This window comes from Contarinia nasturtii, unplaced genomic scaffold (assembly GCF_009176525.2).
Source record: "Contarinia nasturtii isolate CC-2019 unplaced genomic scaffold, AAFC_CNas_1.1 Cnas_scaffold_1414, whole genome shotgun sequence".
NCBI lineage: Eukaryota > Metazoa > Arthropoda > Insecta > Diptera > Cecidomyiidae > Contarinia > Contarinia nasturtii.
In genome coordinates this window covers 1-12694 of record NW_022198751.1, presented here as the reverse complement: position 1 = coordinate 12694, position 12694 = coordinate 1, and the positions used below count along the sequence as shown (strand labels likewise).

Genomic DNA, 12694 nt, shown 5'->3' with positions numbered 1-12694 from the left:
TCTCAATCGCCATAGAGAATGTTGAATTTGGTGAAAAAGAAGTGGTGAATTTGTTGAAAAACTGTGAACTCACCAAAAAAAATTGAATGATGGGCTATTGGCGTTTTTTATTCGATAAAGATGCATGAAAATACATCAGAAAACATCAGAAGCATTAAATATATGCGAATCAATCGTTTTAAGACATTTATAATGAGGTAAGACCAAAGAAATTGTGTGCCACACCAGCTGAATCAAAACTAGTTGTTAGACGTTTTTTCACATTTTGGCACAATGTTCCAAAAATAAAAATAAAAGATATTTTTGTATCTTTTTGTAACTGGAAGTGAAGTGGGCATCTGCTACGATAATCCCAGGCATAAAAATAAGGGTTCAATCCCACACAATCATCAAAATCGACAGCATAGCAGGATTTTGATGATTTCTCGGTAATGCTCATTATTTGGTGGGATTAAAGTGGTGTGGTGTATAATGAGCTGCTGAAACCGGGTGAAACTGTCACGGGAGATCGGTATCAACTACAACCAATACGTTTGAGCAGAGTACTGAGAGAAAAATTGAAAAAAACTGCGACAAGAAATAGTCGAAGGATTTCTCAAAAATTGACATATTTCAAACATCGTCAAACAAAAGATAGAGGCGTTCGGTTGGGATCGGCTTGATCACCCCCCGTACTCTCCAGACCTTGCTCCTTCTGATTATCACTTGTTTAGATCGATGCAAATGGGCTTGTCTGATATATCGTTTAGAAATGCTGAAGGAGTGCGAAAATGGGTCGATCAATGGATAGCTGGAAAAGATGAGGAATTCTTTTGACGCGGAATCGATAAGCTACCAAGATGATGAGCCGAATTCATAGCTAACGATGGGCAGTACATTGGTTAATGTACTCATTCTTATTATTTTTAAATAAATGTTTCCTTTCACAAAAAAAACGATCAAAATTAATTTATACACCCAATATTAATACATATATTTATTGATAATCTTTCTTTATTACACAAAACTAAAATGAAGTTGATTCCAATGGTGTACCATGAACATTGTGCAAAATCTACAAAAAATTTGATCTTAATTTAAACATCTTATAATTCTCACAAAATTACAAAAAAACAATTCATTCATTTTCTGTCCTGAATTTCATATGATGAAGAAAAAAAAAACAGAATGAAATCAAACGAAACAGTGACAACAATAAAAGAATCGTTTTTTTCTATATGAATTAAGCACCAAGTTTCATTAATGAATTTGTGTAGTAACTTCTAGTAAGTAGTTTCGCCAGCGATTCCATTAAGTGGCAGAAGTGGAAAGTCCAGTCCAAAGCATTTGCACGAACATGAAGCCACTGGGCATTCAGCATGTGTGCTGAACCAAGATGTAAGGTGTTCGGAATGACCTCCTATTTGTATACAAATAGAAAATTTTATTCCATTGTAGCGAGCAGAAAATGCATTAATGTTTTACAAAGGATACAAAGGAAAAAATGAACAAGGAGATGTCATGTTGTACAAGGAACTGACCGTGACTGCACGACTGGCACCAAGCAAACCATTTGCTAAAGGGCTTACTGAGCCACCCCGAACCCGATTTATTCTGAAATGATGCGCCGTTCGTTGTTCCCATATGTAAAAGACAGATGCTGCAGCGTGGTAGCGGCTTACGGCAACTTGGGCATGAGGACAACTTATTAATATTTGACGATGGTGAGCGGACTCTTGTCTCATCATACATAGAAGCCGAAACATTTTTCCCGCAAAATGAACAAGATAGATACACAGACTTTGAATGTTTTGGTGAAGTATTCATTTGACTTAGCATGATATCAAAATGTGCGCGTGTCTCGAATAGACGCCATATGTCAAGTAGTTCGCGGTACGACTGAATCCAATATTGCACATCATAAGTTTCGAGCAAATCTTTTGGCAAAAATTTTATGCAAATCAATGCAACCGTTTGGACATCATCGGTTCCATCTAAATAGCTTTGAAGCAATTTGATGCCTTCCGGCGTTGCCCCAGTTAGTAAAAGTCCATGCAAATCGCGTGTTTTTATACATGTTTGTATCATTGTTTTTATATAGTCGGATAATTTACTGTCCGATAAATATTGACATGCAAATGCCATGCGATCAGCGATTGACAAACGATTTTCATTCTGGAAGGAAGAGATAGAGAGAGAAACATTATTTGAATGAAAAAAATTCTTAAAATTGAAGAAATCTGTACTGCTTACCAACACTTTTTCGTACGATCCATTTTCTGGCGTTAAAAATGCAAATAATGCCCTTAAATGAGGGCAACTAATTTGAGTTTGTGCTGTGGCACACTGAGATCTCCAAATTGCACTCTTTTCAAAACTGAATCCAGCCAATGCGATCGCTGCCATTCGCAAATTACTCGATTCCAATGTATTATCGGCTCCTTTGCTCAATATATCGATTGCAAGTCGAATTTTCAGTTGAAAAACTGCAATCATCGCAGCACGGGTATATTCCTGTTTAGCGCACAGTCCATCGATGAACTGAAGAAAACTATCTTTGGTACTGCGATCGAATGTCCACCCGCTTAAATGTCGACAGAAATCACGTTGGTCGCTCCTAATTGAATCAATTACACAAATCATTTGAAAAAGAGTTCAATATTTAAAAAAACTCATCAAGATTGAAATAAATATGTTCGTACTTATATCCTTTCATCGGTAGTCCATTGGGGAAGTCTTGCCAAGATAATAGAACTGTTTCGCTTATGCCAATAATGTCTTTCAACCCAAGACCACAATCCTCTTGTTTAATCCGCGCTAACATTTCCCATACCGACTTCAAGGCTTCACTATTTGCCAAATCACCATTTTTTTGAATATCAGACTGAATCAATCCATAATCATTGCATGCTCTGCGATGCATGACTTCGACAATATCTTCGGGAAATCCAGCAGACGATATATGATCGGTGCTGTTTGAGTTTTCGACCCATGGATTGGCCGATTCACATGGAGTCGATGGTGGTGACGGTGTATTCAAGCAGTTCAACTGTGATCCAATGGCTCCGCATAAATTGTTCAGTGCATCAATTGATATAGCAATGCGCTGAGGTATTTTAAAATCACAAATAATTCCCGAGCCAGATAGTGCAAGCAAACGTTCCTGATATGGATGCCATGATATATTGCTAAGGGTAATATTTCTTGGTGCAGCACTAATTTTCTTTTGGAACGGTGAAACGATTCGTTTAATTGAATGCGTTACAACATCAGTCACACTTTCATTGGGCGATGAACAATGAAAATCAAACAAATGAACGAATGGTGAATCACGTTGAAGTGTTGCTAATGTGGAATTACGTGATGGACACCAACTTATATCGCTGATATTTTTTTCAGTGTTTGCAACTGAAATTGGCTTTTCAATTCTTCGAATGTCCCATAAGCTGATCGAAAAAAATACATACGTCAATCGACCAAAAATCTAATAATGAACCAAAAAATGTAGTACCTGATTGAATTATCGACGAAACCGGCTAGCAGGCGACCATTTGCGGAAATCGTCAAACCATGTAGGGCCCGTGTATTACATACGTTAACTGTGGGTGAGTTTTGTCTCAAATCCATCATTTTCATGTATTTATGGCTCATTCCAGCAAATAAAATGCGACCCGTTTTATCCCAGCAAAGAGAATGCGCTGTATCCGACAATCCAATAAAATGTAAAACTGATTTTTCTTTTGGAACACCACGTTCGGTGTCCCAAACTGTTATGCAATGATCAGATCGATTTCTATCATGACCAATTGCCAGAAGATTTGTTTCGCTTTCATGCCACGACAAACAGACAGTTGGTCGTGACTGTTTTGGAGCTGTAAATAGAATAAATGAAAACGATTAGATTTTGATTTATAAAAGAGAACGATACAATTCATTTAAAACTTACTGAATTCAATGTTGTTCTCATTTGATGAGACAAAATTAGACAGTCCAACTTTCCCATTTGCCAAACCGACTGCCAATAATAAATCACCCGAACTTCGAAATGATGGTGCAACACACCGAATGTATTGATATCTTGTCTCTGATGCCAATAGCGTTGCTGTTGTCGCCAGAGATATATCCAAATTTATGTCTAAAAATCAAAAGAATAACATGTTTCATTACATTTTTACCCCATTAGAACAATGAAAACCACAAATTGCGACGCACTTGTTGATACACGATGGTCAACATCGTCCGTATTTTTAACTTGGTACAAATTTATTTCAGAACCCCACGTCACAAAACGATTTGAATGCCGTGGAAACCAATGAATTTCAACTGGAGTTCCGCTCATTTTATCATGAATTGAAACAATAACACAACAATTTACACTTTTATTCTCGATGGATATGAAGGAAAATGCACATATTTTACTACAAATATTATTGTTTTGTCAGTTTCAGTCACATTTGTTATCATATATTTAAAGTGTCATCGACAACACAATGCATTGTGTCAAAAGTGCTATAAATGTCAAAGGCAAACTGGTCGAAAGACGAATCAATTGGAACAAAATTCAAAAGATGGCGCTGACGTCTACTTAAAAAAAAGACGGTTTCAATCGCAAATATTTACAATACATTGCTCACAATTCAGTAGCTATTCTTACTTGTTTATTTGTTTTCAAAACACAAAATTAATTTGTTATAATTAAACTCATGCGTTATTACTGATTGAACATCCTTCCAAAAAAAAGTTCAATGATGAATTTTGTATTAATTTGATTGATACTTAATTCAATTCTTTTGTAAAAGTGAACATAGTCGTGACGAGTAACAATATCTAATCCGCCACGCAAATGCTCATTTGCACTGCTTGTTATGAAAGAGAATAGAAAACAAAATAAGTTGACAGGTAAGAATAGATCAAAATGAGATTTATTTTTGCAAAATTATATTTGTTTGAAGTCTAAGTATTCACAACAAGAAATAAAGAGTCTTACGGGAGTAAGACGAACTTTTCCGCACGGTGGTAGATGCGTATTTTATTGAGCTAGTTCAAAATAATATTTCTTCGATTTTTCAAGCTTCTCAAGCGGCGTTAAGTTTGAGGCCAAAAAAATAACATTCGGAGGGTTTGTAGAAATTTCAACCAAAATTAAGGGTATCTCTCATACAAAATATTCGTTTTTGAGCCAAAAATTGAAAATGTTGTATGGTAAGTACCCCTAATTCTGAATGAAATCTCTTCAAACTTTCAGAGTGCTTTTTTTTGTGTAAAAAATAGTCTGTGCAAAGTTTCACGTCATTAAGGTAGCATACAGGCATGGCTCCCATACAAAAATTCAATTTTTTTGTTATTTTTTCAAGGAAACTGTATCAAAAATTGATTGTATCTCGAAACTAACCTCGGATTCGGTTTTCTAGTGCCAAAAACCCCCCAATTCATATTTTTGAGTGTTCAAGTCTACATTTAGTATGACTTTTGGACGAAAATTGGACTCTTTCTCATAGGTATCACTCCAAGCATGGCATTTTTTTCATCAACCAAAGTCGCTCAAAAGCTAATGATTTCTATTCCTCGCGACCCCCAATCATCCTGTAAAGTCAGATTTTGAATTAAGTTTCTACGATGAGCGCAATCTTGCTAACAAATTTTGCGTACGACGTACAGATTAAGAAAAACCAGGTTTAAAAACGCCAAATTCGTGTTCTCTGACCTCAATAATAGGTAGAAAACATGTTTCTGAAATTTTCAAAATTTTGACCGATTACAATACTTTTCACCTTACACTATGTGTGCGGAAAAGTAAAAAACTAGATTTGAATTATCATTCTTATCAACATCATAATTACGTATGAATGTTGTGAATAAGGCCAATTAAGAAATAAAATTTACGTTATCTCTCAGTTGAATTAAGATGCTTAGATGATGTGATGAAACAAAAACATGAGTTAGTTGGAAAACAGAGAGTGCCAAGGAAAAATTTCAATTTTTCTTACAATGGAAATAAAAGAAGAGAATTTTCAATGGACGAATGTGAGGAATCAATACATAGCATACATTGCAGGTAATTTTTGCATTTAAATTTAAAGTTTCATCGTTCAGTTGACAACATCAATATAATTTTGTTTCATTTTATCTAGCCAATTTAATTTTTTTGAATCACGGTTCGGTTCTCGGTTGGAATAGCCCGGCTATGCCACAGTTATCGTCAGAAAATACACCGTTGTCTTCTGGAAGACTAACAAACGAACAAATTTCATGGATTGGCTCTATTTCCAATATTGGAGCGTTGTGTGGTGCATTTTCATTTGGTTATATCACATCTTTTTTGGGTTGTAAACGCGCAATGATTTTTCTCGCCATCCCTTCAATCATATTTTGGACATTGATCTTCTTTGGTCGCACATATTATCACATTCTGTTGGCAAGGTTTTGCGGAGGTTGGACTGGGGGTGGAATTCAATCGATCGTAATCTTATTTGTGTCGGAAATTGCGAACGATAAGTAAAATGCTGTTTTTCCCCTACTGAAAAAAAAAACACAAAATTGAATATTTTTATATTTTTTACGTTCAAGTATCCGAGGGCGTTGCGGCGGTATCTCTCACGTTTTGCGCAATTTTGGAATTCTGATTGGCTATACCTTGGGAGCAAAATTAGATTATCAATATATTCCATGTATATGTGTCTTATTTCCAATCACATTTGCTGTTGTTTTCGCAATTTTACCAAATACACCGCGATATTATCTTCGCAAAGGTCAGCCCAAGGTGAGACATTTATTGTCACGCTTTTCAACCGTGCATGGTTGAAAGCACACCAATTTGCATGGGGAGAATCACGCTAGTGAATACTAGAAAAACTAGTAAATCTAGTGCGAAGAATGACGTCACAAACGAAGCCAACTTCACACCAAAGGCCATATAATTTACAGGAAAAACTACTTCACGCACTAGAATTTCTAGTTTTTTTAGTGAAATCTGATCAAAAACTAGCTGCACTAGAATTTCGTGATTGACCCCATGCCAATTTGTATACAAATAGAAAATTTTATTGTATTGTAGCGAGCAGAAAATGCATTAAGATTTTACAAAGGGTACAAAGGAAAAAATGAACAAGAAATGTACAAGGAACTCGAGAGATTGAAAGTGATAGCAAACGAACAAAAATCAGACGAAAAAATGAAGATGTCGGATATTTGTAAATAGCTTCTTTTCTCATTATAATTGAACATTAAGTGTTCTTCAGCGTTCATATTTATTTGAAATCGAAGGTAATCGAGTAGCAATGAAAGGTCTTGGTATAAGTATTGCTTTGTCAATATTTTCACAAATGACAGCTGGATATACGATAATCAACTATAGCGTGACGATTTTCCAAAATTCTGGAACCACGATTGATCCTCACGTGTCGTCGATACTATTGGCAGTGGCGCTCATTTGTGGACCATTAACCGCAACATATCTAGCCGATTCGCTTGGACGAAAACGCTTGAATTTCATCTCGTTGATGGGTTCAGCGATAGGTCAACTTGCGGTTGCATTCTATCGTTATCTCTATGTGAATGGCTATGACTTATCAGCATTTGCATGGGTTCCGGTATTTAGTCTATCCTTTGTTTTATTCATTTCGTCAGCTGGAATTATTCCTCTAACAGTTGTTTGCAGTGTTGAGTATATTCCATCGAAGGTTTGATAGCATTAAAAAATAATTACCTCACATTTTTCATTCAGTTTAGATTTTGTTTTTGTTTCTTTAGATTCGCACCTTCGGCATGTCAATAATTAGTTGTGTACTCAGCGGTTCTGGATTTATTTCAATGAAATTGTTTCCAATTTTATTGGAATCTCTTGATTTATACGGAACTATGTTGATCTATGGAATTTGTTGCGTGACAGCATCCATTTTTGTCCACCTCGTTTTGAAAGAGACAAGTGGAAAATCTCTTGACAATGACATTGACATCAGCAACGATAAAAACACAAATAAATGTGTGTGCACTTTACAAGGCATTACGTCTGAAAAGTAAAATCAACAATTGGTATGCTTGCAAGTTTTTAATAAGATGAAATTTATTTACATGACTAACTATTAACTAACTGAATATATTCAGACAATTATGTTTGTATAACTTTTAAAGTAAAATCTTTCTCTTTTTATTTTGAATTTTTTGCTAATTATTTTTTATGATTTAGTGGAACGATACGTTTTTTTATATCAGTGTAATTTTGAAAACATCGGGTTCATAATCTTCAATGTTAGTACACATTTAAGAGCATTTCAAACTGTATTTTTTATTATAATATAGAATAGTATGCTTAATAAATTAACTGATAGTACCAAACTGGTAGTACTGTATAATAATGTAGTCTTTATCGAATCATGACTCCCGTCTAATATGAGTATGAATGAATTGCATTGTGTAATTGGAATAAAGGAAATGAAATTCCAGGCAAGAAATTATAATTTATCCATCAGTCGGTAGAGAAAACATATTTCTTTTACTTGTCGTCCGAAATTTCGGCGATAAAAAGGACAATTCCGCTCTGCAGTAATCCACCTATTCATGAAAAATATCGTTGTGAACAATAACCATTGTTATAGTTAGATGAATATTAAGAAATCACTTAATTGTTCATTCTTTAATATCACACACCAGTCAAGCCGGTTGCAAATCTTGCTAATAAAATGTGATAAAATGAGTCGCCAAAATAAATCAATAGCCAAAATGCAATTGCTGGGTAGGCCAAAAGTGTCATTGCTCGCTTTGAGCCCCAAAATGCTGAAAATATTCCAGTTATGAATGTACTTGCTATTGCACCAACACTATTCATAGCGCCAATCCCTGATAGTTCTGAATTGGATATTGGACCTATATTGGAGCAAAAAATAAAGCTTATCTTCAAAAACTACACCCCAATCGAGATAATCTTTTCATACCTGTCTTAAGGGGCGTATCATTTGATGTCAAATCGTTAGGGCTGGTGACAACCATTCCATAACGCATCCATAAGTTAAAACAACTAAATTTGCTAAATAATAACGGTTTGAAATAGTTAAAATAGTCTAGACATTTCTATTTGAACTTAAAATAAACACCTATTATGGCCGCATATAATTGATTTTTTATACTTGGTAATACTGAATCACTTTTCATTGTATGCACCATTTTTATGAACTAAATCTTTTCTTCTGTGCTTATCAGAAACTGTTCTGGGGTAATATCTAAATAAAACTGAAATAACGTTTTTGAATGAATCTCAGAATAAGATCCTTGAAAAAATCTTGACAAAAACAACAAGATTAGATTATATAAAATCATTTATTGTCATAATTATCTGGCAAGGGAAACGCCATTCACAACTCAAAGGAAAGAGTATTACCATCCAAATACACTCAATTTGAGTAATAATTTGATTCAATTTTTTTTAAAAATTGGGTTTTTCTTTTTTTTTTTGCATTCCAGACAATAAATTTTTATTTTTCAAAATGATGATTTAATTTTTGAGGGAAACGATTTTGGATTGAGTGTCTTTCGAATATTTTTTAAGCTGGGTAAATAGTTTAGTTTATTTTCAACGGTTATCAGAAAAGATGAGAATAATAATAACAAAACAATGACGATTCAACCAGACTGATTTGAGACGAAACAATGAGCTTGACGACTGATGCTAGACCTCTTCATATAAAAAAATTTCGCAATTTTTTACTCATCTGTTATGAAAATTTACGTATTAAAAAAACACATGGCCAGAAGTTATTTTAAATAAGTCGAAAAAGTGACTTTATTTTTTACAAAAAAATGAATTTATTTCCAAAATTCATTTACATACTGTGTGATATTGCTTTGTTAACTAATTTGTCTCTAATCAAGCTATGGAACAATAAACAATGCACTTGACAATATATAACTACCTCGATAAAGAAGTAAGCGATAACATGGTGCAATTATACTTTTTTATAAATAAAAATAATAAATGATGATTCTATTACTCGATTTTATTGTCTTGATAAAATACTTAATAGGTATTCGTAGTTATAGAAGTTGATGATTTCGAAAATGTGTTAAAAATTATTGTTTATATGCCCGAAAGATAGTTTGGTATGAATTCAAAATTAATAGAGTTTCAAACGTTTTTGTCTTTTTCTTTCGCTAATGACTTTTATAACAAATTTGATAAGAAAATACATCAGAATTGCTGCTACTACTGACCACAGAATAAACACACAAAATTGGTCGAGTAATAAGTATGAAAACAAAGACATATTGATGGCGTGTGATTTAAGATGTTTTGCTCCTTGAAATTTGGCCACATGTTCTATCCACCATATAGCCTCAGTCATACCAGATACTAAATTATCGTTGAAAATGCTCGACATATATTTGGCTTCGTTCGAATACGATTTGTTTAACGTCATTTCTTCAATACAGCTCATCAATGAATCACTGTTAAGTTCATTATAATGCAATTGTTTGGCATATCCAGCGCGTTCAGCAAGTTTTGCATTTCCAAATTCATCGCCAAACAATGAAATTATAAGCATCGGCACGCCGTACTGAATTGATTCGTATTTGTGTGACATGTCACCTTCAGGTTAAAGAGATTTTTTTATCATTTGTAGCATTAATTTTTATCAAAATGTAAAATTTACCATGGTTTATAAATAAAATTGTGCGTGGATGTGCCAAAATGTCATTTTGCGGTAACAATTTATGAATCATAACGTTTGATGGAATATTTGGAATTGATTCAACGTGGTAGTTCCAGAGAATTCTTTGCTTTAAATGCCCCAAAACATCCAAGAATATATCCATTTGCTCAGTTGGCATTTCAAATGTTCCAAAATTGACGAAAATTACCCCATCTTCTGCGCCATCCATAAATTTTTCCAAATTAACTGGCAATGGTTTTTGTTCTTCAATATGAGCACCACCAATGTATACAATACCTAAAAAAAATTTTTGAACACGTCATGTTTGTTTGATAGAAAATTCCACTCCAAACTAATAAAAAAGAGATAAAAAATTGAGATTACCCGGCATAGATGGTCTTGGTGGCAAATAGAATCGATTCATATTTATTAAAATCACGGACACACTTTTCACTAGCTTGTCCATTGTAGGTAGTTCACCCAAATGACTGAAATGTTTTCTGGCCAATTTCATTTGATTGGGTAGATGAATCCAATTGCGAATTAACAAGTCAGAAAATGATACGAAGGTGTTTTGTAATCGTTGAAAAAAGGACATATTGTCGGAATAGCCCAATAGCTGCAAAGAAAAAAAAAATCAATTGTTTTTTCTTGTGATAAAATGAAAACAAATTTATCTTACTGGATGGGAGACATGACTCCAAGGCGTTAACAAACCAGATTGACGATCGAAGAAATCAAAGTAACCATGCGAACCTATGTGAATGAATATTTATTAAAATAAAACGCTTTGCTTTTATTTCTCAAAAATTGACTTACTGATTGTGATCAACGGTGCATTGAATTGGTATGCAAACATCGATAGGCTTTCCACGTAAAATTCTTCATTTATCACAATATCAAAGCTTAAGTCGTTACGATGCAGAAAATGATGAACATTTGGACTGTTCAAAATATGTTCAGCCCGGATTTTACCAAGTTTTGTGAACAAAAGAATATTAGATAAGGCAGATTGAGCTTGACCAATTTTCTTTTGATGAAGAATTTGGCTTAAATTCAAAGGCAGTTCAACCAAAACTTCTGTATAATTGATAGGCATCGATTCAGGCCAAGGTAAAGAGGTTATACACGTCACCTCATGATGCCGATTTAAAAGTGTCTTTATTATACGTTGCGAAAATTGCCAGTGATTTTGTGCATTCAGTGGAAAAATAAAAAGTATTTTATATCCACTTATTGCGTCGGCAAACAAAAATATACCCAAAAATACCCAAAATTTCTACAAAAATTAAAGAGAAAAACTTAACTCGTGGTTATAAATGGCATTGATTTCAATCACATCTTACCATTTTACGTTAAAACCGCTGAACGTGGAAACAGACAATGAGAATGCGCAATTTTTTTTATTAAGTCTCGCACATTGTAAGCCATTTGCATTGCTTATTAAACACAGGTGCTCGCCGATGTGTCAATAACTCGATGTATCTGACTCAATCTGACTGAATAAACACACAGATTTTAAAACACAGGATGTAAAAAATGAAATATTCTTTACTTTGCACAATTTAAAAGGTTTTTTGAATGGGAAATTTTGATAGACGTAGAACGAAGTCATCATTGCAAAACAGTGTTTGAAAACAGACAACAAGTCTTAAATATGTTTCGTCGTTGTTGTTGTGAAATAAAAGGAATTTAAATTTACTTTTGTTAATATTTTGTTTATTTTATAAGAATATGTTTCTCTCCATAGCGCTCCATAGTACAGTGTGACATTCTATATTCATAGACACACAAAAAAGTTCGTCTAAGTAGATTAAGATTATTTCAATAGATGGCGCTATGTTCCGACGAACACTGTGTTGTAAGTCATTTGTAAATTTACACTGAATTTTCGTAGTAAATTTACAAAATGTGTCAAAATGAAAGTCACAATATCATTTTGTAAAAATACTACGAAAAGTCAGGGTAAATTTACAAATGATGAATATATCAGTTTAAATACAACTTTTTCACAATTTTTTGGTAGCATAATTCCAAATCATAATAATAATAATAAAATAACATAAAAAAAC

General features: G+C 33.8%; 4 protein-coding genes across 6 annotated transcripts; 1 reads left to right on the top strand and 3 right to left on the bottom strand.

Moving 5' to 3' along the window:
- Positions 1 to 1038: 1038 nt before the first annotated feature.
- On the bottom strand, positions 1039 to 4452 carry LOC116346045 (GATOR complex protein MIOS). 2 transcript variants are annotated; one of them, XM_031775947.1, is made up of 8 exons: positions 4192 to 4452; positions 3926 to 4114; positions 3491 to 3851; positions 2682 to 3425; positions 2233 to 2596; positions 1521 to 2154; positions 1231 to 1399; positions 1039 to 1054 (listed from the first exon to the last, which is right to left on the bottom strand). In XM_031775947.1, exons 1-7 carry the CDS (start codon positions 4316 to 4318, stop codon positions 1263 to 1265), a joined length of 2556 nt encoding a protein of 851 aa, XP_031631807.1. In that variant the 5' UTR covers positions 4319 to 4452; the 3' UTR covers positions 1039 to 1054; positions 1231 to 1262. The 2 variants fall into 2 exon arrangements, with proteins under 2 accessions (XP_031631807.1, XP_031631806.1); XM_031775946.1 differs by lacking the exon at positions 1039 to 1054 and having other exon boundaries at positions 1120 to 1399.
- A 1439-nt stretch (positions 4453 to 5891) lies between these two features.
- Positions 5892 to 8164, top strand: LOC116346044 (facilitated trehalose transporter Tret1-like). 2 transcript variants are annotated; one of them, XM_031775944.1, is made up of 6 exons: positions 5892 to 6034; positions 6111 to 6474; positions 6547 to 6739; positions 7034 to 7169; positions 7243 to 7658; positions 7729 to 8164. In XM_031775944.1, exons 1-6 carry the CDS (start codon positions 5968 to 5970, stop codon positions 7996 to 7998), a joined length of 1446 nt encoding a protein of 481 aa, XP_031631804.1. In that variant the 5' UTR covers positions 5892 to 5967; the 3' UTR covers positions 7999 to 8164. The 2 variants fall into 2 exon arrangements, with proteins under 2 accessions (XP_031631804.1, XP_031631805.1); XM_031775945.1 differs by having other exon boundaries at positions 7708 to 7787.
- Positions 8165 to 8470: 306 nt separating this feature from the next.
- LOC116346046 (sugar transporter ERD6-like 8) lies at positions 8471 to 9178 on the bottom strand. Its single transcript, XM_031775948.1, has 4 exons — positions 9069 to 9178; positions 8910 to 9001; positions 8626 to 8841; positions 8471 to 8529 (listed from the first exon to the last, which is right to left on the bottom strand). Exons 2-4 carry the CDS (start codon positions 8974 to 8976, stop codon positions 8471 to 8473), a joined length of 342 nt encoding a protein of 113 aa, XP_031631808.1. The 5' UTR covers positions 8977 to 9001; positions 9069 to 9178.
- A 769-nt stretch (positions 9179 to 9947) lies between these two features.
- Positions 9948 to 11993, bottom strand: LOC116346043 (UDP-glucuronosyltransferase 1-10-like). The gene is made up of 6 exons (XM_031775943.1): positions 11969 to 11993; positions 11442 to 11901; positions 11305 to 11378; positions 11007 to 11241; positions 10623 to 10919; positions 9948 to 10558 (listed from the first exon to the last, which is right to left on the bottom strand). Exons 1-6 carry the CDS (start codon positions 11969 to 11971, stop codon positions 10086 to 10088), a joined length of 1542 nt encoding a protein of 513 aa, XP_031631803.1. The 5' UTR covers positions 11972 to 11993; the 3' UTR covers positions 9948 to 10085.
- Positions 11994 to 12694: the final 701 nt, after the last annotated feature.